We start from the raw sequence: 24,628 nt of genomic DNA on the forward strand, positions 1-24,628 counted from the left end.
TTCATTAATCTGACAGTTAATTAACGTTTAAAAAATTCTCTTTTGCCTGCTCTTTATAACAAATTATTCACGAAGAGAAGCGAGACACGTCAGTTGCACTGACCCAGCAGCAGATATATCGAGGTAATGACCGGCCGCTCCAAATAAAAGTTCGCGTGCGTTCAATAGATGTTCGACCGCGTAATTATCTTAATTTAAATATTTTACATAATATATAGGAACTTTGAAAAATATTGCACAACATTTCAGACTTTCTCTTTGCAGGAATGAGGTGACGAAATACAAAAATACATTGATTTCTAAAAATAAGATTGTTTTTTTCCATGAATAATATAACATAGATAGGACGAACAATAATATATTTCATTCAAGTAGCAAATATAATCGTAAAGTTAAGATTGAAAGGTCTCCCTCTCCTTCGTTGAATATTAAATTAAAAAAAACGTGTTTCCTTCGCCGAGCAACGTAACCCGTTATGCCCGTCCCTGAATTTCCCCGCAAAGTCATCGAGTTCCGTGAATCGTGTGCATTTTTCGCGGATTTTCCCCGCGGACACTCCTGACCGCCGCCGCCGTCGAGAATATCGATCCGCGGCGCGAGTTTCGCACGCGAGCGGGCTTGCGCGCGGCCTGCAGAAGATCGCGGTCGGAGCGTCGCCGCGCTCCGGGGATTGGTGTGCGCGCGCGGGCGCCGCGTCGGGACGTCGGGCGTCCGCGGTCGCGCAAGCATACGGCAGGCGGAGGCCAGGCAGAACCTAGGACAGGCGACGGCCGGGCGGTCGTTTTATTGATCCTGGGGCGCCGCGGCGCTACCCACCCGCGGCGGGTAGAGCCTGCTGCTGGCGAGAGGGAACGAACCTTCTTCTCCCCGGCGCGGCGAGGAGGACCTCTTCGTCGTCTCTCTTTTTTATCTTCGCGTCTGGACTGAAACCGGCGGAAACCCCGCCGTTGCTTCGTCTCCTCGTCAAAACGCCGTCAACCTTCTCGTCCCGCGCGCACCATCGCGCGCACCTCGCGAGTTCTCCTTCCCTCCTCGCGGTGCAGCCGCGGAGCCGGCCGGTGGGTGTGTGCGACACGTCGTGGTCGTCGTCCTCGTCGACGTCGTCGGGACGTCGGTACCAACGCTTCTTGGTAACGGCTCGGGAAAAGCTCGGGCGCGATCGATCGTCGTGGGATTCACCGCGGAGGCAGACACACCGGTGAACCAGTGACCTAAAGGGGGCTGTCGGCGAAGTTCTCGTGAATTATCCACGCCGGCGGACAGCGTCGCAACGTGACGGAGAACAGCTCCTGGCTAAAACTTCCAAGAATCCACGAAGAATTGACGAAGGATCTGTGTGACGATAACGACACAAAACTGTTCTCTCATTGTTGCCGAGGAGGGTTGGAAATCCCGAAGATTATAGGAAGACAATCATATGTTTCCCATTGTCGTCCAAGCTGTCGCAGGCCAGTCGAGATATCGACGAGGCCGACCTGACTCGATGTCACCCCGGGTACCATCCTCGAACGTCGCCGTGCAAAAAGTGACGGGAAGGAGGCCGGCGTCCACGAGCACTCCGAATTATCGAGATGATAGCAAGGAGCGGAGGAATCGGATCGCTTAAGACCTGCCGCTGCCGGACTTGCAAGCGCTAAGCTCCGGAAACGCCGAGGCTCGCCGGTGAACGACGATCGTCTCCGCACGGGGAAGGCGGTCTCTCTCGAGGGGTGCGGAAGAAGGAAGGGGAATACGTGCGCGTTTCGATCGTCCTCGCACGATCGATCCTCCCGATCGTTCTTTGCGGGGCAAATGGACGTAGACGTGGCCGAGGAGGCTGACTTCCGTAGGACCCCTGCCAGGCTTACGCCGATGGGGGCATCGTAAGCCGTCGGTGCGGTAGGGCTGCGCCGACCCCGGATCGTTGTCTCGATCGCCCGAGAGATCGGTCGATCGATCGGTCAGGTGCCGCCGCGCCGGCGCCGGCGCCTCGGTTTCGACGGGCCCCGTCCCTCGTCTGGAAGACACCGAAATGGGCCCCGCCACCAGCCGCGAGCAGATCGCCGAGCAGATTGGCGACGATGACGGTCTGCAGATACATCCGAATCCGACGATCGTGGGGAATCACAACATCGTAAGTGTCCCCCCGTTTCGTGTGCTCCCTTTTCTCTCTCTCGTTAACCCTTTACTTTCAAACGTCCTGATTCTTGCGGAGGGGATGATGGACACGCCAGATTGTTTTTTACCCTTTTTACCCTTCTCTCCTGACGACTATCGATAAAAATGTATAAAGCCTGTATCAAACTACGAATTGGGATTGATGGATTGAAATTTAATCAATCAGAATAACATAGAGAAAACTAATTTCAAATTTAATGAACTTTGCTCTGATCGGTCAAACAATCCAATCTCAATCCCAATCCGTAGTCTGATACAGGCTTAAGTGCATTCGATTTCGTGATATTGTTCTACGTCGATTATACGTTATATCGGTAGATTTCTGTTATTTTTTATGCAGTTTATGTTACATCCATAATCGAGCACCGTCAAGCTAAATAAGCCGCATAGAAAGAGATTATAAAAATTTTTAAATATACCATTAAGAATGTTTGCCTATCGATGAGTGTGTCTCGGTTAAATCCGCAAATAAAAAAACTAAAATATACGTCGCTGTGTCGAATGGCTCTCTGACCACAGTAACAAAAAATAATTCACACACATTTCTATTCTTTATTTTATTTTACTTTAACACACACAATCCTGATTAATTACTTTTATATTGATCAGCGTAAAATAATGATGCAAAATTAACGCGGGCGGGATGCACTGATCGATTACCCGCTTAAAATTTTGCTTGTTAAGGAAATTAAGTTTGTTTTGGCTTTTTGCACGTTAGCCAAAGTTGCCAAGGTTGAAAATTGAAATAATATCATTATTTTATGAAAAAGTCAACTTTCGAAGTCTGAGGTCGAATATATATTTTTAGCAGTGCCTTCATAAATCCATTTTACTATTATTCGCACCGTCAATTATTAAGATACGGATCAAGTCCCAAAATATATATGTGCAAAACGAGAGAATATTCCATAAATAATATTCGCGTTTCTCTTGCAAAATTTCACTAACGGCGGCGGCGCGGCGGCGGCGGCGGGAATCATCTGATTTTTGCAAACACACGTCGCGGTAATATCGCATTAAGATATCGTTATCTCGCGGTTAACGCGGTGCGTATCGCGTTAATAAAATTCTAGCATTATCGTGTCGTATAATGTCCGATAATTAAAACAATACACGGAAGTTTCGTGGATCGGATCACGCACGTGTGACGATCGCAATATGAAAAACACTCACAATTATTTTTCTTCCTATTAATCACCGGAACTTACGCCGTTTTCTCGAAACTATATATTACGTCATCGCTCGTCGTGATTTAATGCAGGCTAATTCGCGCGTCTCGCGTTACTCCGAAATTTGGCACGTTTCAACAGCATTGCGACAAGACATCCCACAAATCGACATGTACATACGTGGGAAACACACATTATACGTATACAGGACATTCTCTTTCTATACATTATTCCTCAGTGAATAAATTTCTTGGCTGATTTCCAATCGATTTTTGCTCAACAAAAATGTAGCTGGATGTCATTATCTATATTTAGACATCTTATCTAAATGCTCGAACGTCTTTGTAACCGAAGAAGCGTCACGTCGATTTCGCTTCGGCCGAGAAATTCGCGAATAAAGTTTCTCAGCATCCTGACGTACATCTTTCATAATACGTTATATATCTCTTTACCGCTTACGTTCGAAGTCAGAGTTCGCGTACCTCCGGCTCGATTACCGCGATCGTTTGCACGTGGCGATCAGATAAACTCGCACGTCGTAATCATTCACGAGGGAGAGAGAGAGCTCGGTGCTTGGGAAATCGATTTCGAGTAGGTATACGCGTGTAACGGTGTCTCGTGCGCTCCAAAGAAATTATATCATGCAGAACTTTGTACTCGGTCGCCGACGATGGCTCAACCGCTTTGTTCACGAACGCGTATACCGGTGAATAACGCGCCGCTGCTCGCGTTTAGAGAAGCGACGGGGCGAAAGAACGCGGGAGGGCGAGACAGAGAGAGAGAGAGAGAGAGAGCGGGAGAGAAAGAGAAAAAAGAGAGCGTGAGACGGACGACTGAGATCGCGGGTGCAGCGCAGCGCGGAACGCGGGACGAGCGGAAAGCAGCGGGTGTGTACGTGCCGGAGCAAAACGCTACGACGCGACGCGACGACGGGAACGTCGGGAACGGGACGGCGACGGGCGGACGGGGACAGGGACGCGAGAGCGCGGCGAGAGATGCGAAGTTTCCGAGGAGAGCTGGTGGGGAATCGGATGGACGTGCACTGCGTGTCCGCGCCGATTAAGTCGGCCGGTGGTTGAGCGGAACGCGAGGCGAGCGCATTTTCTATCGTTCGCGCGCGCGTGTCGCGTTCGCGTTTCGCGCCGAGTCAGCTCCTCGGAGACGGGCAAACGCCTCCTCCTGCTCCTCCGGGTGTGTGTCGCCGGCGGGTCAGGTGCCGCGGCCCCGCGCCTTCACGCTCGCGCCGTCGCTTGCGCGCGAGGGTGCATTCGCCTCCAGCCGAGAGGGCGGACCCGCCCGCAACCCTCGCGATGTCGCCTAAAAATAAGGTAAGCGTAACGGTCGCGCGCGTAAGCGCGGCCTCGGGGGGATCGATGGCTTAACGCCGCTCGAAAGACAATTGCAGCCTTGAATAATGTTATGTAATCCCCATATATATCCAATAACGTCGATTAATGTATAAAATAATCGCCGGTTACTACTTTCGAACGATATTACATAATTTCAAGCATGTCTCTGAGTAATATTAAACAACCGCATTATCCTTACGATTAGAGAAATTGCATTAAAAATTGAAATTGATGTCATTATATGTGATTGTCGCATTTCCGTCATTATTATATTCGAGTAATGAGGCCACTCTCGACATCAAAATTCGAAATCGATTACGCGAAATTCTACGAGCTTCCAACTATGATGATCAAGCACTGAAATATTATTCACATTGGGAGTATTTATAGACATTTTTATATTTACATTTTATAATAAATGAAACTTATGATCAATCAATTAGAGAAAAAAAGAACATCATTTATGGTCCGGACTGGAACTTGGTAGCTCAATAATAATATTGTGCAAATTTTGTACACTGAAAAAAAAAATCTGGTTTGTTCATTTTCCACCAGAAAATACCGGTTGAATCTACCAGAATCTGGTTGAATCAATAAAAATTCTGGTCGCATTAATTAAAAGAATCTGCTTCGTTCATTTTCCAGGCGTCCAATTAATTCAACCAGATTTTTTTTCAGTGTACTTTCATATTTATTTTTTTGATGTCACGATTGCCTAAATATCATCCGCGATATAACGATGAATAGCGAAACGATGACTCCGCATTTTACGTAACATACGTATAAAATTTCTAACGTTGCATTGCAAATCTTCGATCGCGCAGTAAATATCGTTTTTCTTTCGTCGAAGGATACGTTGGATTTCGTGAAGATATCCCACGTGGTCGACGTGCTCTCGAGCGATTTCACGTGCCTCCGCCGCGTTAGCAGGAATCGAACCGATAGCGAAGCCGACGGCGTATGATTACCTTGTGGGCGTAATTTTTCATACTTTCTGTGTTTCTTTCTCCCACGAAATTCCGCTGTAGATCGACGCACGTCGCATCATTGGCGACAGCAAATAATTATGCCACCGCGCGGACGGCGATTCGTCTTTTTCTGTTTACGTACGGAGTTCCATTTCCTATGAGTTCCACACGCGTCACTAACGTTCAAAACGAATATATATATTATTGATATATTCGTACCTAAATATATATATTATCGATATTTTATCAGGAAAAATTTTTGGAAGGATCATTCATTACAATTTTTCAATGGTATAGGCATTATTAATATATTACTCAGATATCACAAATAAACGAGCGAGTAAATTTCAAATTATTGTTTCCTCGTCGTTGATTCGACATTGCGCTCGCTTATATTTGCGATCGTATTGTTTCACGGCGATTCGACATTTCGCTACATGATTCATTCGTCGCTAATATATCCGCCGAACAGATATGCGTTTCCAGACGATTTACGCACTGCTGCTAATGGACGGGGAAGATAAATTACGCGTATACAATGAATGTAGTAACGGCAAGGAAAATTAATTGCGTGTAAAAAATCAATGTTCACGATTTGCATTTAAAGAGAATATAATTTTGTGTTCCTGGGATCGTTGAATTTCTAAAAGTTGAAAAATACTAAACACAATCTTATTTCACGTTTTATTTCATTATTCGGTTTAATGCTATCTGAATCGAGCAAATTCTGGAAAAGAGAGACACGTAATATGTGCCTGAATGGCCTTTTAACAAATTGTCGGTATTTTGTCGTGGCGTGCAATTTGCACGATTTACGCCGCATTTTTCGCGCGTGTCTTTTTAGCGTTTGTTTCTCAATCGATCTGCTCAAGGTAAATGGCAAAAATATACGCAACATGACCGAGCGATCGCGAAATACGTGAGTGAAAGTGGGTTGTAGGCTGGTTAACGAGGAAATTGATAATGTGACATCGCGCAGTACCAACAAAACATGATATATTGTATCCCGGATGACGATACGCTACATTGTTTCCGCGAGTTTCTTCTCTCTCTCTCTCTCTCTCTCTCTCTCTCTCTCTCTCTCTCTCTCTCTGTCTCGTGATTTCCGAAGAATTATATTAAATATATGAATAGTAATATTTTATTTAAAAAAAGTTTCGACTCAAAAATTACAAAAGACCGACTCGAGAAATCATCATTTCATTTTCCGAGCTGAAAATGACCTCCATATCCCGCGACGGTTTATAACGCACTCGTGACTCGGAGAGATCAAGATCTACTTTCCTGTATGCGAGCTCCTTATCTTTTGAGTGTTTATTGAACCCGTTATCGTCCTTTTATCGATGTCGAACATGCCTCGAATCCGCGGCTGTTCAACCGCCCGATATTAAATCGCGTTTCTGCGATAGATTATTTTTTTTCGTCGATTAAATTCTCTATCGCGTCAATAACTTTACGAACGATACGCACCTAATTACGTAAAAGAAAATTTATCCGCGATAAATCAGTCGTAGGTTATCATTATTTGTGCGTATAATAAAACGGTTCTCTCCCCACACTCGAAGGAACAATCTCGGTGCCAAAAATTTGTACAGTTTTATCCGTTCGCATTTTACTTTCGCTCAATTTGAATTGCTAAAAGCTTTCTCTCTTATACTCCTGACAAATTTCTGCTCGACGATACACGCCGCGATAATCGCGTCAAACGCGCGCTCACGGTCGTTCGTGTCTGAGAATGTAGCGCGGAAGCGCGGGCGCGGACTTCGCTGTCAACAGGCGGTGGTACAAACCAGTAAGGTTGGAGTAATTAGAGCGCGTGCACAAACAATACTAAATGTGACTCATCGCGTACGCGTCCGAGAACGTTGCTCTCCCTTTGGGCCGCGCTTTATCGCGGTGCCGAATCGGCCAAATTGCGGACGCGCGAGCGGCAACGATCAGCGACGGCGATTAAAAACGGTTTCTCGCGCCGGAAACAAGTGCGGGAATAGCCTCGCCCTCGATAATGGTCGAGCTTTCGTTTATCATTCGCGTTGGCCACTTCAATTTTTATCGGCTCTACGTGCGTTCCGAGCAAATTATACCAGGCCGATAAACACCGCGTAAATGAGTAAAATTCTGAAACAGTTTTGTTGGAATTGTCTATCTGCTTCGCGAAATATTTGAGCCTCGTCGTGCAAACACACGATTATCACGATCTATCGCGAGAGATTATTTTCCTCGAAGGAGGAATAATGTCGAGACGCCAATTAAGTGCCCGCACTGCCATTAAGTGCTCACGTAGCTTAAATATTTCCTTATCGGCAGAAGGGCATTAACTGAACCGGTATTTATGCCACATTATGCTAAATAAACTAAATAGAAACCTCTTATAACTTATAAAAAAGATTGCTAAAAATCTATTTGTCAATGCGCTTTTATTAAAAATTTAAGAAACTTGAAAATTGTAAAGCTCGCGGAACTGAAGAGATTAATTATGCAACTTGTAAATTTATAAAGATAAAATTTTGGTTTCTCTCCGAGGGAACTTTCCTACATTAAACTATATTGATTTAATTCGAGAGTATATTATAATCTTGCAAATTCAATGTAATTCATTTCTTCGCGGGTTTACAAAAATTCTAATGTGGGTAAATAATCAATAACACGCCAATAGATTTTCCCAGAAGATCAAGTATCGACGCGGAACTCGAAGTGCGGATTTATCGTAACGGAGACGACGGAGACACGCCCGTTTGTTTATTCGCGCTGTATTCAGACCGCGCCGCGCGCTAGAGAAAATTTTTCCGCAGAGATGAGAAGCAGATGGTGTGTTTTCATGCGTCCGTGCCTTCAGCTCTAATTGTCGCTGGTTATTATCTAATTAATTCATAAGCGTCGTCAGCCGTGCGAGCATTGCGCCGCGCGCGGTCGCACAGTGCACAGTGCTTCGCGTGACTGGTGCTCGCGCGGCCGCGCGTTCGGCCTAACTTTTGACATTTGTCCCGGGTTTATTTCGCTCGTGTACGAGGTTCGGCGCCGACAGAGCCGGGCGTCGCCGATGTGAGCGAGGGGATAAAACGAAGCTTATCGTGCGACGATACACGCGCTATGGCTGCTGATTCGGCGGACCAGCGTCTCGACCGTTTCGTCGTAAGTTCCATCTCGCTGATTCGATCGAAGACCTCGCAATTAGACGGGCGGCCTCAAGGCTTTGTTCTAACCGCGCGTAAAAGACGAGACTCTCGACTCTCCACTCGTCACGGCTCCTCTCTCCTTCCAATTCTCAGAATCGCAAGTTGATACAAGGGATTCGAAAATAATTGTTCCTTGAGAGACCGAACTGGAGATGGTTTCGCAAAATAAATTTCTTTGGTTCTGTGTCGTTTCGATCGTCCGTCTATTTCGTTCGAGGACACCTTTAAGCCCCTTTTAATTGGGAGCTCGCAATATTTTATGCCTGGTTATTGTACATGACAGAGTCTGACGATGGATGTGTCATTCATTGGCCGAAGCGAAATTAAATGCGTCAAACATTCCTTTAAATTATATCTATGAAATTCATGTGAGTCGAAGCTGCTATTTTCTCCGTCATAAACAGACCTATTCGTAAGATCACAGTTGGGATTTTTATAGCAATGAGACGCAGTCTTCAAGGCCCAGAATTTTAACGCGCGCGATGACTTAATTCTCTAAAAGATTGTTCAAATTGCGTTACAGCGAGCAATTGTATCTAAACGCAAAATTATCTAACGTTGAAAAACAGAAAGTATTTTTATTCACTGTTAAACATTAAAAGATGAAATCTAAATCAATACCTTGAGTTTAATAACATTTTGTTATTTTTATCTATCATGTGTATCGAAATTTATTATTTTAACACAAAATAGTAGGATTATTTTAACTTCATTGGTTTAGTTAAATTAACGACGTTAACATATTGAGTAGGAGCAGTGGCGACCTATAGAAATACTTGGTTAAGAATGACTCAAATTAAATGTAATTTGACACTAGAATTTAACAGTAGGGGAGACTGGGGCTATTATATGGCTCCAGGAGTATGTTACAGCTCATGTGCTATTTTTGAGTATTTATTCACTATTTCTCTCAAGATATATATATATATATATATATATATATATATATATATAAATACTAAAAAATAGCGCATATGAGCTGGAACATAGGTACTCCTGGAGCCATATAGTCCCGATATGCGTGATATGTTTCGTCCATAGAAGAAAGTCGAACAGCGAGACATAATAGAAGCTATGGGGAATACAGAATAATAATGAAATTTTGCGATTGTCGTGTGAAAACTTAAGTGCATCAAAGATATGTTTTTTAAATAAGTGACATGCTCGAGTTCATAAAGCTAGTGCCGGATCATGTGCAATTCCGAAAAGAATTCTTCACATGAATACTAATGGTCGAGCATCATTAACAAATATAGATGAAAATAGTCAAAGTACCAAGTCTTTAATATCGTATATGAGCGGAGTGGCAAGATCCAGAAATCGAATCTCTAACATTGAGTTATTTAGCAGTACGCGTAATATGTGGATACACATTTTCTGCATTCTATGATTTACTCTTCTAAGGCAGAACTGCGAATCGCGTAAAAGTCATTGGGGGATCGCAAAATTACTTCTGCCATTAATATGCATACTGTACAATTTATTTTTACGTATAAAATGTAAAAAAAAAGTTTTATATGCGCACGAGTTAAATAGATTAGAATTATCCTTCATTATATACGAATAGTCGAAGAATTAATGGGTCGCGTCAAATTTCTATTTAAAAGAAGGGATTGCGAGTACAAAGAGATTCGCGCACCGCTGTTTTAGGACCGCTTATAGGGTCTCGAGATGAAGCGAAACGTCCCTGCGAACAGTCTCCCTCTCTCGATGATCGACGCGGATGACGCGCGCGCCGGAGCGGACGCTTGCTTCGCCGGCGCGGCGTGACGCGTCGCGCAATTCCGTCCGAGTGCGGGGATGCACGCGCGCGAACGAGAATTGCAGCGTGCACATCGGCGACGGCACGTAGGTGATCCTTCGCGCAGTGCCGCGCCTCGACGAGGATCAGCGCGGCTATACCCACGCCGAGAGAGAAATCCTCGTCGAGGAACGCAACCCCCGTCGACGCGGAGCGAGCGATTCCGCACGGAGGATCGGAGATCGTCGCGTCGCGAGTGACGAGGCGACTTCTCTCCAAAGCGGGGTCGCCTTGGCTCGCCTCGAAAGGTCACAACAATGCGCGCCCCGCGCGCATCTCCATCAATTTGAATGTATAATTCCCGTTAGGAAACCACGCTCTAGAATTCTAGATTGGCAACGTGCGAAAGCGAGTTCGTCGCTTGGTGCCGCGCTCCGAGAAATCGATCCGCCGGTGTCCCGACGCCGCCGGTTTTGGCGCTCGGACGTCGTCGGTCGAACAATTCCGCTGATGTGCCCACCTCGCTCCTTGCTCTCCTCGCGCACCGCGTCACCGCGGGGAAGAAAGCGCGCGCGGTCTCGATTTAAGGGGAACGTTACGCACGGACGGACGCCGGACGCGGAGAAGGACGTGCCGCCGCTTTGTTCGCGGAAGTTCGACGAGCTTCGAGAGTCCGCCGCGGGTTCTCGAGGTATAAATAGAATCTGCCGTGCTACGTCGCGGATATCCACGATATAGTGCCCGCTCTCTGGACGTTCTTGACTGCGGCGCAAACTGTCAGTATATCGAGAGAGCCCGCGGACGTGGCGAGGAAAAAATTGAGTCGCGATTATCTCCGCACGTGGACGTATCGAGATCCACTTGAGATAAGCGCTCTCGACCGTTCTGCGCGGGAAGCTTGAGAGGAGAGATGTGTCGGGAGGTACAGGGAGCGTGGAGTCTGTCTTGAGGATGAGAAAAAGAGAGAGCAAAAAACCGCACGATTGAACGCGACAGGATAGTGCCGACGTATATTATTTTCTTCCGAAGTCGTCAAGAACGGGGACGATCGGGCGACATCCGCGGATAATGACGAAAGCGTGATCGTTGGCTTCTTTCACGCTGACCAGTTCCCTTCCGCGAAGACGCGTCGAAGCTTACTTCGGAGAACGCTGCGTCCAACTTCCCTTTAACATTCTCGCGTCGTCCAAAGATGTCCCTTGGAGCGACGCAGAGATCCGTCGATTTGGTTTCTCGCAGATTTAGCGGAAAACGGGCTTAAAGGGAAGCCTTCCATCTCTTCGAGCTCGCTCCATTTGTATGCTTCAGCAGCCGCGTTCGACAAACACGTGCGAATATACCCACTCGCACTGTACGTCGAATCGATATAATCCGTGACGAAACTCGCCACGACGGGGAACGAGGAGAATCGAAACGGGTTAAGCGCAAAACACGTTTCCAAACGAGTGTGGAGTAGACGTCCGCGCGATTGATACCGCTGACGCGCGCGGGGTTCGGCAACCCGGGCACCTTGGACGGAAGCGGAGTACTATATCCGTACGTGACAAGCCGCGACGAAAACAAGGGACCGCGAGCTCGTCGCCGCGAGCGCACATACGCGTCTTTTGTCCGCGGCGCACGTGAGTCACTTGGCACGTGCGCACGTCGCGGACACGCCAATTGAAGTTTCCGAGAGAAAACGGAGCACGCGGTGTTGCCGTTGTCTCTCGGGCGCGCGAAGAAAGCAAATCGCTCCAAGGAATATCTCCGCGCGGTACCTTCAGATTTAATTAAATTAATTAATTAAATTCCGAGAGAGGGGAGAACGAGTCCGCGAGAATAATAACTTCAAGGCGAAAAATTGGAGTGATGGATCGAACAGCTCGTTGAACTCTGGGGCAACAACGAGACGCTTCTTCAGTTTTGACAACGAGAAAAGGGAAGGTTCAGTTTCAAGCCGCGAACAAAGAATAATCATCCGAACGAATAACGACAGAGAAGAAAATCGGAGGCGAGGTTGCGTCGGGAAAGTCGCCCGACGGAGAATCGGGAAAAATTCACTTAGGCTCGGCGATTGGACGAAATTAATCGGGGAGTGCGAGATCCGAGAACACTCCGGAGAGGTACATCGCGAAAACTCCTGCATCCGCGCGTCGAGGGCGCCGTCGATATCACTGTTTATAGGGTCCTCGCTCGCAGGCTCGCAGGGCGCTCTCCTTGGATCGGCGAGGAGACCGAGGGGGAAAGAGAAAGAGAGAGAGAGAGAGATCCCTCTCCCACTCTGCGCCTCTGCATCGACGGCAAGTTGCCGGGTGTCGGCGCGACGCGCGCTGCGCGCGATGGCAGTGCGCTAAGTGTATGCGAGTGCGGACGACGACGCGAGCGCGCCAGTACCAGGCTACCAGCGCAGGTCGGAGTCGACATGGCAGCGGATTACGACGAGTGATTCGCCGCGCGACGGGTGGACTGTGGCGGGTCCGGAAGGAGTGACAGAGTGCGGCGATAAACTGAGAGAGAGAGAGAGAGAGAGAGAGAGAGAGAGAGGGCTCTCGCGGAAGGAGCGGCGAGAGCGATACGCGAGGAAACGAGAAAAGTGTGCTCGACGAAGACAAAGTCGCTCTCTCGCGGCCGAGGAGAGCGGGCGTCGCGAGTCGCGCCGCGTCGCGTCGCGAATCGCGTTGAGCGCGCTCGAAAATAGAACGCGAAAGAGAAGGAGAAGAGAGCGGCAACGAGGGGAAGGCGCGAAAGAGAGAGAAAGAGAGGGAGAGACGAGAGTGACTGACGGTTCAAGACGGTCGTAGAATGTCGCGAGTGTCGCTCAACAAGTCGCAGTACGGCTCGCGTCGCGTCCGCAAAATCAGCTCGGTACGGTTTGTATGATGCATTATGGAGAGCGAGAGCATGGCCGTGATCGGTGTCGTCGGTTACGTGCGAATCCCTACCTTTCTCTCCCTCCCTTCTTACCTTCCTTCCTTTCTGCCTGCCCAATTCTCTTGTCCCATCCGATCCCATCGAAACAAAGCGATCGTGTTTTCCTGGAATGACCCTCGTATTGTCATACACCGACGGTCAGAATATCAATTCTTGAACAAAGCGAGGTTTAAAAGACCCGAAAGATTAGCGAAACACATCTGTTGGATCCCTTTAAAGACGCCTCACTGGACTAGCTTTTTCACTTTACTCCAAACAGATGAGGGACAGACGGAGTCCCGTCGTGGAATATGTCAGGTCTATCGTGTACCCAGAGTTAGGACATAGGAACATATTCCCACGCGATACACGTTTCGCACTCCAAACCGTGTTGCCGAACGTTATCGATTTCCGCGCGATCTGGCTGGACGAGCCGGGGTAATTTGCAGCGCAGCCTCTCGGCCGCGCCGGAACGGGCGCGATTTGCCGTCTTAAATCACCGGCACGACGGTTTCGCGCGGCTCTCCTCTCGCGACGCGACGGGAAGGCGACACGTGACTCAGCCTTGACGATCGGGGCCGGTTGAACGGATCGGGGGCGGGGGGAGGGGGGGGAGAAGTGCACCACTGCCACTACTGATGCACTCGCTCGCACGCACGCGTTTCGCGTTACCTCCCATCACGATAGTGCGTAAGCGTACGCTTGTTAACAACGACGGGCGAGCAGCAGCCAGCAAGGTCGAGCGAATCGCGTGGCCGGAGCTCGTGGATTCCTCGCGGAGAGAGAAGGAGAGCGGAGCGGAGCTTCGCGCCCGCCGTCGTCGGATGGCGCGATCGGGATCGGAATGACAGCGCGGCCGCGCACCGATCAGCTGATCAGCTGTGGCCTTCCTTTCGGCCGAATCCCAAACTCACTCACGCGCGCGCGCGCGCGCGCCGCATTTAAATTCGTCTTCGCGGCCGCGACACGCGAGGTCGTTGATCCAAATTCATTAGCGTTGGGGACTCGCTCCGTAATCACCTCCGCGGCGAGATGTAAAGAGGCGCGGAGAACGAGGCCGCAACAATGATCTCGAGAGAAGAAATTAAAATTTTGCACGGTTCTCCGAGCTAACAATAAAGCGCTCCGCGAACAGACTTTAATTGACGACGGACGAGAATGCAATTGAAAAATTTTAATGTATATTATGTTCTATATAAAATATAATATAATATGTTCTGCATAATCTAATTATATTTATATAGCAATATTTTTTTGCACATAATTATATAATATAATTATATAAAACAATGCTCTCTGTCGTTCTTATCTCGCCATGAGGCGCACAGAATTACGAGCGGATAAATAATTCGGCTAATGTCAGTCGGTTACCAACGACTAACCAACTCCCGCTTATCTCCTGATTGCTGAAGTAATTAATAACATTCGAGCGTTTTGTTTTCATTGATTCTCGCGGCTCAATCTCATGTAATTATCCTAGGAACACCTGCGAGCGCTAAAACGTCATTGATTAGTGATTAGTCGCATCGCGTGGGCACAGCTCGATATTTCCCCTTCTCGATTGTCACGGTATATTAATACCGCGGTATTAATAAGCTGTTTTTTTCGTTGAAGCCCAACACGATCGCGTGCAGTCACTGGATTAAACACCCCGATGCATTATTCGGCAGTGTTTAAACTCGGAATAATATTAAATCAACGTAATATTAATGAAAGTAATATAAACCGAATAAATCAGTATCTTTCGCGGACGGCTAACAGCTTCAAATCGACAATCGCTAACTCCCAAAAACCTGTTGAGTAGAAGGAGAAAGGGCTGAACGAACCGAGGTTGTTCGTACCAATAATATACAGATTTAATAAATGTTATATTGTTTGATTTTATTATAACTATTTATTTTTTTTATTCATCATCTCTAACATTCACATAAAGATGACCTTATTTCAAGTCGAAAGGTTTGTGTTGTTTCGTTTGTTTATATTATTTTATTTTATTTGTTAAATCTGTAATGTATCATATATATATATCTGTAATGTATCATTGGCACGAACATTTAGCCTCGGTTCGGTCAGCCCTTTCTCCTTTGTTTTTTTTTTAATGTACGAACCTTGAAATATTTATTACTTTCGAATAGAATTTTAAACGCAGAAAATTGTTTTACACGTCGTAAGATTACGCGTTCCAATTATACACGGATAAATAAATTGAAGAAAAATCCGTCGTGCGTATAATTTCAAGTATCGCGTTACTCGTGTAACGAATCGCGCGTTAATCATACACCGGCGAACCTAATTGCATCTCCGTGAAACGCGGCTTGGATCGCGAACAACCGTTCCTTTTATCGATTCGATCTTGGCGTTGCATTCTACGCGTACGACGTACATCACCTTGGCCAGATGTAGCCTTAGAGGCTGATTAAGTCACAGTTAGCTATTTAATATCTGTGCTGGCGTTTGCGTTATGAGATCATCCCGACGCGTTGCGCGGCACGCGCTCTGCTCGCTCTCGCGTTACGCCCCGCGATAATTTCAGGACTCGCGATTAACGAAATCGTCGAGCCATGGCGTACGGTTTTGCATACGCGAGTTCTCCGATTTCCCCTTCTCTCGTGTGAAAATCCAACTTGTTTCTGGTGCTCTCGACGGTTATTTTTTTTCGCGCGTATCGCGAAATGTGTTTCTACGGCGAAAGAGAGTACAAAATTCAAAAATTATGAATAAGCGTGTTTTAAAATTGTCTTTATAATTTTCTTTGGAAGATAAAAGACAGTCGTTTGAAGGCAATTATAAAGATAATTGGAAATTGGAAACACGTAACTAACTTATAATTATCTTTTTGAAACAAATTACATTAACGTGTCAAGTTTTTTGCCTATAAAAAATAAATTTTTGACGCGTTGGAAAAAGGCACAAATTTATTATTAAATTTAAGATACTCTGATTTCGAAGATTCTTTAACATATTTATTAATAATGTTAGAACGTTTTTCAACGTATCGGTAGGATTGTATTTGCCCGTGATTTCTATAATGAGACGTTTAATCGACTACATTTCAATTCAGCGAATTAGAGAATGAGTACTTATATATTTACGCATCAACACTTTTTCTTAGAGCATTCAAGGTGAACGGCAAGTCTCATTCAAGGCGAATGCAACACGTTCGTACCACGCGAGATATAACACAGTCCTCAATTATATACGTTTGCTAGTTTTTCTGTGAAACTATTAAGAAATGTATACGCGGCTCGAGTATATATTGTCATGTAATTATCCGCGCTAAATTGTCGCAACGTAAAAAATTTGAGTCGCGATAGTAGAGAACGTAAATGCTGTAAATCATGATAATTTTATGCCACTTACTTTCTAATGAATAAAACATCTCTTATATAGAGGGGATTTTACACTTGTTTCGCAACGCGTAAAGTACATCGTTTTTTAACGCATATCGCGTCCGTTAAGAATAGCATATCGGTTATCATTGTGCGTTTTACTTTCAGACGGAGAGCGAATACTCAGTAGAAGAACAATCGAGATTAACGGGAGCCGATGGACCGGGTGGCGATGAAGCTTCGCCGGATGATGAGGGAGGTTCGCTCTGCGAGTACCACGATATACCACCACCTCCGGACGGTGGATATGGTTGGGTGGTGGTATTTGCATCGTTTATGTGTAACATGATAGTGGACGGTATTGCCTACACGTTCGGCGTCTTTCTGGGAGAATTTGTTAACTACTTTGGGGAAGGAAAGGGCAAGACCGCCTGGGTTGGATCGTTGCTGTCTGGAATGTACCTCAGCGCTGGTAAGATACGCACGTGAATGCCTATATAAAATTTCTCTAACTGAACTTTAGGGCCTAGGTTCCGCTATCGTTGTCGGAAAAGGATATTTCGTAAGGACATCCTTTGTAGGAAAAATCAATTTTTCCTTAGCAAAAATTTTACTTATACCGTCAGAAAATTTAATAGCGAAATACGAAACGAACAATCTTATCTTTTGGTCGAAATTCTCAAATATGCTTTATCTTAATGAAAGAAGATTAGATTGTAACTTTGTTTTGTAATGGCTTTTGATAAAATTCATACTAAATCTAGTCATTAAAATAACTTCTAGTTCTAGGTGACGCATTATTCATCCCTATATATATTATATGTTAATTTTTCCTCGTCGCAGGCCCCGTTGTCAGTGCATTAACGAATAAATATGGCTGTAGAGCAGTATGTATGGCAGGAAGTTTCTTAGGCGCCGCCGCATTTGTACTTTCGACGTTTTCGAGCAGTGTAAATATGCTTATGGTGACTTATGGTATTATGGGAGGTGCGTAACGATTTTCGATTAGCATTTTTTGTACTTCGCCAACTTCTTCGTTCTTCACGTCTCTACAATGTTGTTCTTTTAGGGATTGGATTCGGTTTGATATATCTACCCGCAGTAGTTTGTGTAGGCTATTACTTTGAAACCAAGAGATCCCTAGCTACCGGCATAGCTGTATGTGGATCGGGATTCGGTACGTTCGCGTTCGCGCCTCTTGCAACCATGTTACTGGAGGCGTACAGCTGGAAGGGAGCAAACCTAATCCTGGCTGGCCTCATCTTAAATTGCGCAGTAAGTAAACAGTGTGAAATTATTTACTCGCTGCTCTTCGCTGCTTTGATTATGCAGGGGTAACACAAAGCTTTAGATTAATCGAGATGGCATCTCGTAATATCTGATAAAAAAAAATTCTAATAGATGATTTTTAGGTATTCGGTGCCATGATGAGACCTCTGGAATATCCAAAATCTTCCTCGGTTAAACCATTATTGCAAAGAATGGCCGAGGAGAAGAGATTTCAAATGGAACGTGGCAGTATCGGTGGCTCCTATTTTATGGTACAATTACCGGATGGATCCATGGAAAAGAGAATGAAAATGCCCATTAATATTGATCCCGGTGTTCATTCCAGCTTCAATTTAGACCAATTAGTGCCTGGTAAGAGACTCTGACGATCAAGTTTGATATGGTGATGGTTGATATTGTGAAAGTGCAGTAAGTCGCAAACACACACATCGGAAAATTAAATTCATCATACTTTTTGTCTTAATTGCGTTGTTAGATATCTCTTGAAGCAAAGTGAAATTATTTTAATTGGTTTGAGAATCTGTGAATTATTGAAAAACATTTCTTAATTGAGCAAAAGTTTCAAAATCAAATTATATTGCTTCTATTGTCTCCATAATCATGGGCGCATACGCTTTCCAAGTAATTGAAACAGTAATGTGGCACCTTATTGAATACCATAATATTAAAGGAACTCCTTTAACACCAGTTCCGACGGTGCCGACCCTTCCCACCATATCCGAAGTAAAGGTACAAGAGCACTCTTCTAGTGGACATACTAGCGATAGCGGTAGCATGGATTTAAAGAACATCTCCAACAAGTCCAAGAGCAAGAAAAATGTTGATGAAACCAAAGACACAAAGGACCCAGAGAAGCCTGAGAATGAGTTTAACAAGACGATAATTCCCAGAAACGCGTCGCAGCCAGCTTTCACGACCCACGTTCAAGGTTTGCCTAAAAACGGCTCCGTGCCATTCTTTGACAGAATCCGTAAAACGAGTACCAGCGAACGCTACAAGCCTAGCCTTAGTGCAATAAAGAATTCTAGGACAACGCTTAATTCTAACGGAGATATAAGAAAGAGCTTGCATCTGAGACTGTCCGCGAGCAGCATGTTGGGATCACGGAATAACAATGCTGAGGCTGATGTAAGTCACACATTTTAAAGCAAATGTTTTTCTTAGAAAATGTCTTCATACTGTTTCTTCTGGACAAATCAATTGTACAAACGTTTTTCGAATAATCTGATAACAAATATGTGCCCGACATCTATTTTAGGATGGTGAGAGTATTACTTTTACTACCAGTAAAGCTAGTATAGTCCCAAAGGAGAAACCAATGGTGGTCCGTCCCTTGTCGAGAAAGGATATTTTCTACAGTGGTAGCGTAGTCAATTTACCAGAATACCAAAGCCAGAAATCCCTCGCCAATTATCGTCAGAGTGTTGTATCTATTCCCAAATCTGTACGTGGTGACTTGAAAGATATTGATATTGAAAAAGCGCAACAACGTACGTATATCATTTTTTCATACATATGATTTAAACGATATTATTAAAGTTCAGGAAAAATAATATAGATTTTAATTTTTTAGAACCCTTGTGTCCTTGCTTGGTATTACCCGATTCGTTTAAGGAAGCTTTAGCGACGATGATGGATATGTCTTTATTGAAAGATCCTGTTTTTCTCTTAATTGGTATTAGCAACGTGTTTGGTATGGCTGGATTGTATGTTCCTTTTGTATATCTGGTGGATGCCGCGGTCTTAGATGTATGTTATATATCAATTTTTAGTATACTGCTGGATTATAGGTGATATCATAATTTAACGATGTCATTTCTTTTTTTTTTTTTTTAAGGGAATTGAAAGCAATTCTGCATCGTTCTTATTATCTATTATTGGAATAACGAACACTATAGGTCGTGTGGCTTGTGGATATGTTGCCGACTTTCCGCAAGTTGATTCCTTATTGTTGAACAATATTTGCTTAATTATATCTACACTCGCAGTAGCTGCTACGCCGTTCTGCCATACTTATGTCGCTTATATCGTCATGAGCATATTTTTTGGGATAGCAATATGTAAGTATCTTAACGCAATTTTGTTAAACGTCCATTATTTTAGGTAGTAATTGTCAAGTATGGAAATATTTATTTATATATTTATTTTATTTTTTGGATATTTTTTGAATATTTTATGATTTCGATTTTAGCTGGATATATCTCATTAACATCAATCATCTTGGTGGATCTCTTGGGATTAGACAAGTTAACGAACGCTTTCGGCCTTTTAATTCTATTCAGAGGGGCTGCCGCTATAGTTGGCTCACCCTTAGCGGGCGCTGTTTATGACGCGACGCAAAGTTATAGTATTCCGTTCTTCATGGCAGGGTTCTTCTTCCTTGTAAGCACTATTACTAGTTTCATGGCCCCTGCTATGAAACGGTGTACCACACCGCAGGTAAAATTATAACTTATATCAATCTTTTGTTCGATGTTATTTAATTGTGTACCGCGGCTTTTGCATTTGACGTTAGTTGCATGCATCGCTAAATTTTTAATAAAATGGTATTTTTCACTAATTTATATGATAATTACCGAACTGTCTTTTATTTCTTGCAGACTCAACCTGTGATATTAGATACATTGACTCCAATTGACGAAGATATTGAGGAAGAGAACGAGGAGGATATACCAGAGATAGTAGAAACCGCGCCGTCACCCCTAGAGCCACCCGAGAAGGAGATCAAGCAAATAGAGTCTGTTTTATAAGTACTTTCTCATCTTTTTTAAACAGATTATGAAAATCGCCTTCACTCCGAGCCACACTGTGATAGGGCTGCTACTTTTGAAGTCTTAAAAAGAGGTACTTCTTTGTTACACACTTAATCGATAAAGCACAAATTAGTGGCATACCTGATGGAATTTTTATCGTACTTACAGTTAGACTTGTACTATATGTTTTGTCATATTTTATTTTGTTTTTTTATCATATAAACGATATATATGCGCGAAAATACCATCAGGTACAGATACTTATTGTTAGTTGCCTATATGTAATAGTGAATAATAGATAGAAAGATAGAACGTTTTATTAACCTAATCAGTATCGATCAAGCAGTATATATAAAGAAAAAAATGTTAAATTTAAAAAATGCTCTTGCACGTGCATATCGAGTAATCTTATATAAATTATTAATCTGCATTGTAGGAATATACAATACTGTATAATTCGGCAGTTATATGGTATGCAAGCATACAAGGATCGGTCAAGGTATCGCTGATTGGGCGTTTGTTTTAATCATGACGTATAACGATGTATAAATGAATATTAATAATCTACTTATAGGCACTCTACTTTATTAATTGTAACATATTTCGCGAAATTAACTCGTGTACGAAACAACGACGATGTTTTTTCTGATCAACGTACGATTGACCATCCTTAATCGAGAAGATCCCACCAATGACCTATCGTGTTAGTTAAATCTATTTTTGGCCGCATCCAAAGATACAACTCGAATTATATTCATAATTCAGAGAGATATTTTCTTGCATACTTGCGACAAATGTATACATATATGTGTAAGCGAAAGAAAGAATGTGAATTATTAACTTACACGCAACAAATGTATCGCTGTTGCGCAGGATGAACTGTAAATAATTTATAGAGAGTTCGTTATACATATACATTTATATATAAATATGTATAACATATTTATATATAAATGTATATGTATAACGAACTCTAGAATTTAAGCTAAAAATAAAGCTCATAATTTCAAAATTATGGGTTTTCTGCACGCTTGAGTCTCACTGTGGGACCTTGCGCAATTAATGTATTCTTCAAGGAATAATTAACGCGTTGTTAGATAGACAATTAATATATTGATTATCCGAAACAGAGAATTTTTATTGATGTGTAAAGAAACGCGGCTCTGCTACAACTAGTACGTGTAAGTGGATTGAAGCGTTTAGTCGATGGAACTGACTGTATCGCGCAGGATAGCACTTAAGAAGCACGTTAAGCAATGCAAAACTAATTTCGGGCCGACGTGTCTCGCGCGACAACCAAGCGCAAGCGATTTGCGAGCGTTTCTCGTATGTGTGTGTGTGTATGGGAGTTACATGTAAGTAATTTCATTACGGCGGTAATGATCGATTATTGGATCGATGTAATTAGCGTTCGCGTGAGAGAATATACGCCTACATAGACGTACATGTAACAAATGTATATGCGTATATATATATATATATATGCATTATTACATGTGTAAATCTATATGTACACATATGTAAATCGAAGAGCTTGTTGTAAATCGTGTTGAGTGGCAAATGCACGCGTTACACCGCGTACATTGTATATAGGACGTCGTAACGTTTACGATCAATTACTATCGCGCGCGATCGCTGGTAAAGAAAAATGAAAAAGAAGAAGAGGAATTGTTATATCAATAATGAAAACCAACAGTGCTATTACACTATTCCGCCACCGCTGCTCTGCTATTGCTAATTATTACCACCTATCACGATTACAATATTACTGTAATACAATTTACGTGAACGCACGTTACTTACGTTTTGTTTTACAATCGTGTGGGACAGAAAAAGAAGAAAAAGAAGAAGAAAAAGCTGTGCGTACGTTTTTGTGGTCTCAATCAAATGCGACTGTGGCATATATGCGTGTACGCACGTACGGCCATATGAAAGTCGCGTGTACACGCGTGCACGCACGCCGCGCGCAGAGAGTTACACTATATATTATTAGATTATATAAATAGCGTCGACACGCGCGCGTGCTCGCGTGACATTTTGCACGCGCACATTCAGTATGTAAGTGGAACGAACTTTACGTGCGTTGGATGTACAGTAGCATGTGTGCGACGCGTGTGCCTGCGCGCTCACACGCAGAGAAATATTGTGGCGATGTGCAACCGGGTGGATATGTATTTACCATTTGAATATCGGTATTGTTAAATATTATTAAGCGCAATAATATTCTGTATCGATATTCCTATACTGACAATTGAGCGCGAATTGAATCGGTAATCTTAGAGAGAATCTTACTCCGAAATCTTTTATTTCCCGAGGTATAAGATAGACACTCGTCGAAGAGAACTGAAACGACTGTACAAGGGCGTTTTCTTAACTTATACCATTATGCATATTAGACCACATCAGTGGCTGAAAGGACGTCTTTTTTATACTTATGGAATGCATGTCTGTATAAAGTGTTACGTACAGTGAAACATAGATTTTTGACATTTTTGGAGTAAAACTTTTTCTAAAATTTCACGATTTGGTTAAGAGATCAATGGAAAAAAAAATCAAGATTTATGAGCACGTGCGATTTCATCGTAGAGATGTGTTGTAATTGCGTTTTAAGCACTGCATTTCAAAAGCCGACCTCGAACACCATATCCAGGATCTACGAAATGCGAATTCGATCGCCTGTCGGAATTTTCTTTTCATTTAGGATTAAGGAAATTTGCGATGTCTTACCGAAAGATATAAGACATAATATAGAAAAAAGTACAATGGGTAAAAGAAGATATAATAAAAGATTTATTAATAGTAGACACGGCGGCGAAGTATTGATTTTTTTTCGGCACGAAATGTCCCGAAAATTTTACCGGCCAAGAAACTCGCGAAACAGTCATAGCGTATCCTTTGAAGAATTATATTTTCCTGGATATATTTTCGACAAGTAGATATTTTTTCACCGGATCCCAAATGTGGTGTTCTAGCGTCAAGTGAGAACGTAGCATCGTCGATAGGTAGAGCGTTTTTACGCGCGAACGTAATATCGTCATGGCTGCTAATTAAAGTCGATGTTACGAGTGTTCACGCGCAGTAATACATGCAATCGAACGAATTATATATCGAAATGTTCGTCTATTCGTGACGACGATTCTTGTGTAACGCGACACACATTGCCGCTACTGCCGCACTATTCTCTCCGCGTGCGAGCGAAATGAGGAAGGACGAACGAACATATGATATGGTACAAAAAAAGGACAAATGTATTAGGTGACGTTTATCGAAAATTGAAGAGAAAATTATGAATTTTTATTACTGAAAAAAATTGCGTTGACTCGTTCATTTCTTGTACGTACACCCCCGCAAAAAGAAACACGTTATTAATGCGCCTACTTCGACTTTCTCGAGTTGGGTTTCGTGATTCTAATAACCGATAAATATACCGGTCTTACTTCATTGTGTGTAAATATCAGGTATCGGAGATAAATTATCAGCAATAAATTATTAATCAATTTACATATGTATCTATTACGTTATGTCGCTGCAATATACGGGTTTCGTTCCTAGCGAATCGTTGGATAAGCACCACGGGCTTGTCACTGCATAGGTATCTACAGGGATTATGACGTCAAAAGCGAATATTTATTCTTGCTATGTTAAGGTAAATTACTTTTGCGCATTTGATATAGCATATGCTTTATAATGTACCAAGAATTCTTTTTGATTAGCTAATCAGAAAGCTATGAATTTTCATCAACTTACGAAAAAAAATTGTGAAGAGACTCATAGCGATTGTCGACGCATAAATTAAAAATTATGCAA

General features: G+C 43.6%; 2 protein-coding genes across 7 annotated transcripts in view; one reads left to right on the forward strand and one right to left on the reverse strand.

The window, feature by feature from the left end:
• Window positions 1-24,628, reverse strand: part of LOC143906326 (gamma-aminobutyric acid receptor subunit alpha-1) — a 123,103-nt gene that overhangs the window by 40,674 nt on the left and 57,801 nt on the right. The window lies entirely within an intron of this gene.
• LOC143906318 (monocarboxylate transporter 9) lies at window positions 1,026-24,115 on the forward strand. 5 transcript variants are annotated; one of them, XM_077422327.1, is made up of 11 exons: window positions 1,026-2,113; window positions 16,947-17,250; window positions 17,622-17,765; window positions 17,848-18,053; window positions 18,191-18,419; window positions 18,739-19,196; window positions 19,327-19,558; window positions 19,642-19,817; window positions 19,906-20,128; window positions 20,260-20,507; window positions 20,669-24,115. In XM_077422327.1, exons 1-11 carry the CDS (start codon window positions 2,012-2,014, stop codon window positions 20,816-20,818), a joined length of 2,472 nt encoding a protein of 823 aa, XP_077278453.1. In that variant the 5' UTR covers window positions 1,026-2,011; the 3' UTR covers window positions 20,819-24,115. The 5 variants fall into 5 exon arrangements, with proteins under 5 accessions (XP_077278453.1, XP_077278454.1, XP_077278459.1 ...); XM_077422328.1 differs by having other exon boundaries at window positions 1,035-2,113; window positions 18,757-19,196; XM_077422333.1 differs by lacking the exon at window positions 1,026-2,113 and adding an exon at window positions 4,380-4,654.

The sequence above is a fragment of the Temnothorax americanus genome, unplaced genomic scaffold, assembly GCF_048541705.1.
Source record: "Temnothorax americanus isolate GAGA-0224 unplaced genomic scaffold, ASM4854170v1 Scaffold7, whole genome shotgun sequence".
NCBI lineage: Eukaryota > Metazoa > Arthropoda > Insecta > Hymenoptera > Formicidae > Temnothorax > Temnothorax americanus.

What these genes read in the sequence shown, in the direction of transcription:
- LOC143906318 (XM_077422327.1), top strand. Translation starts at nt 2,012, where the DNA reads ATGGGCCCCGCCACCAGCCGCGAGCAGATCGCCGAGCAGATTGGCGAC. An exon ending in TATTGAAAAAGCGCAACAAC is followed by an intron (nt 19,559 to 19,641) that starts GTACGTATATCA and finishes TTAATTTTTTAG; the next exon opens with AACCCTTGTGTCCTTGCTTG. An exon ending in TGGATGCCGCGGTCTTAGAT is followed by an intron (nt 19,818 to 19,905) that starts GTATGTTATATA and finishes TTTTTTTTTAAG; the next exon opens with GGAATTGAAAGCAATTCTGC.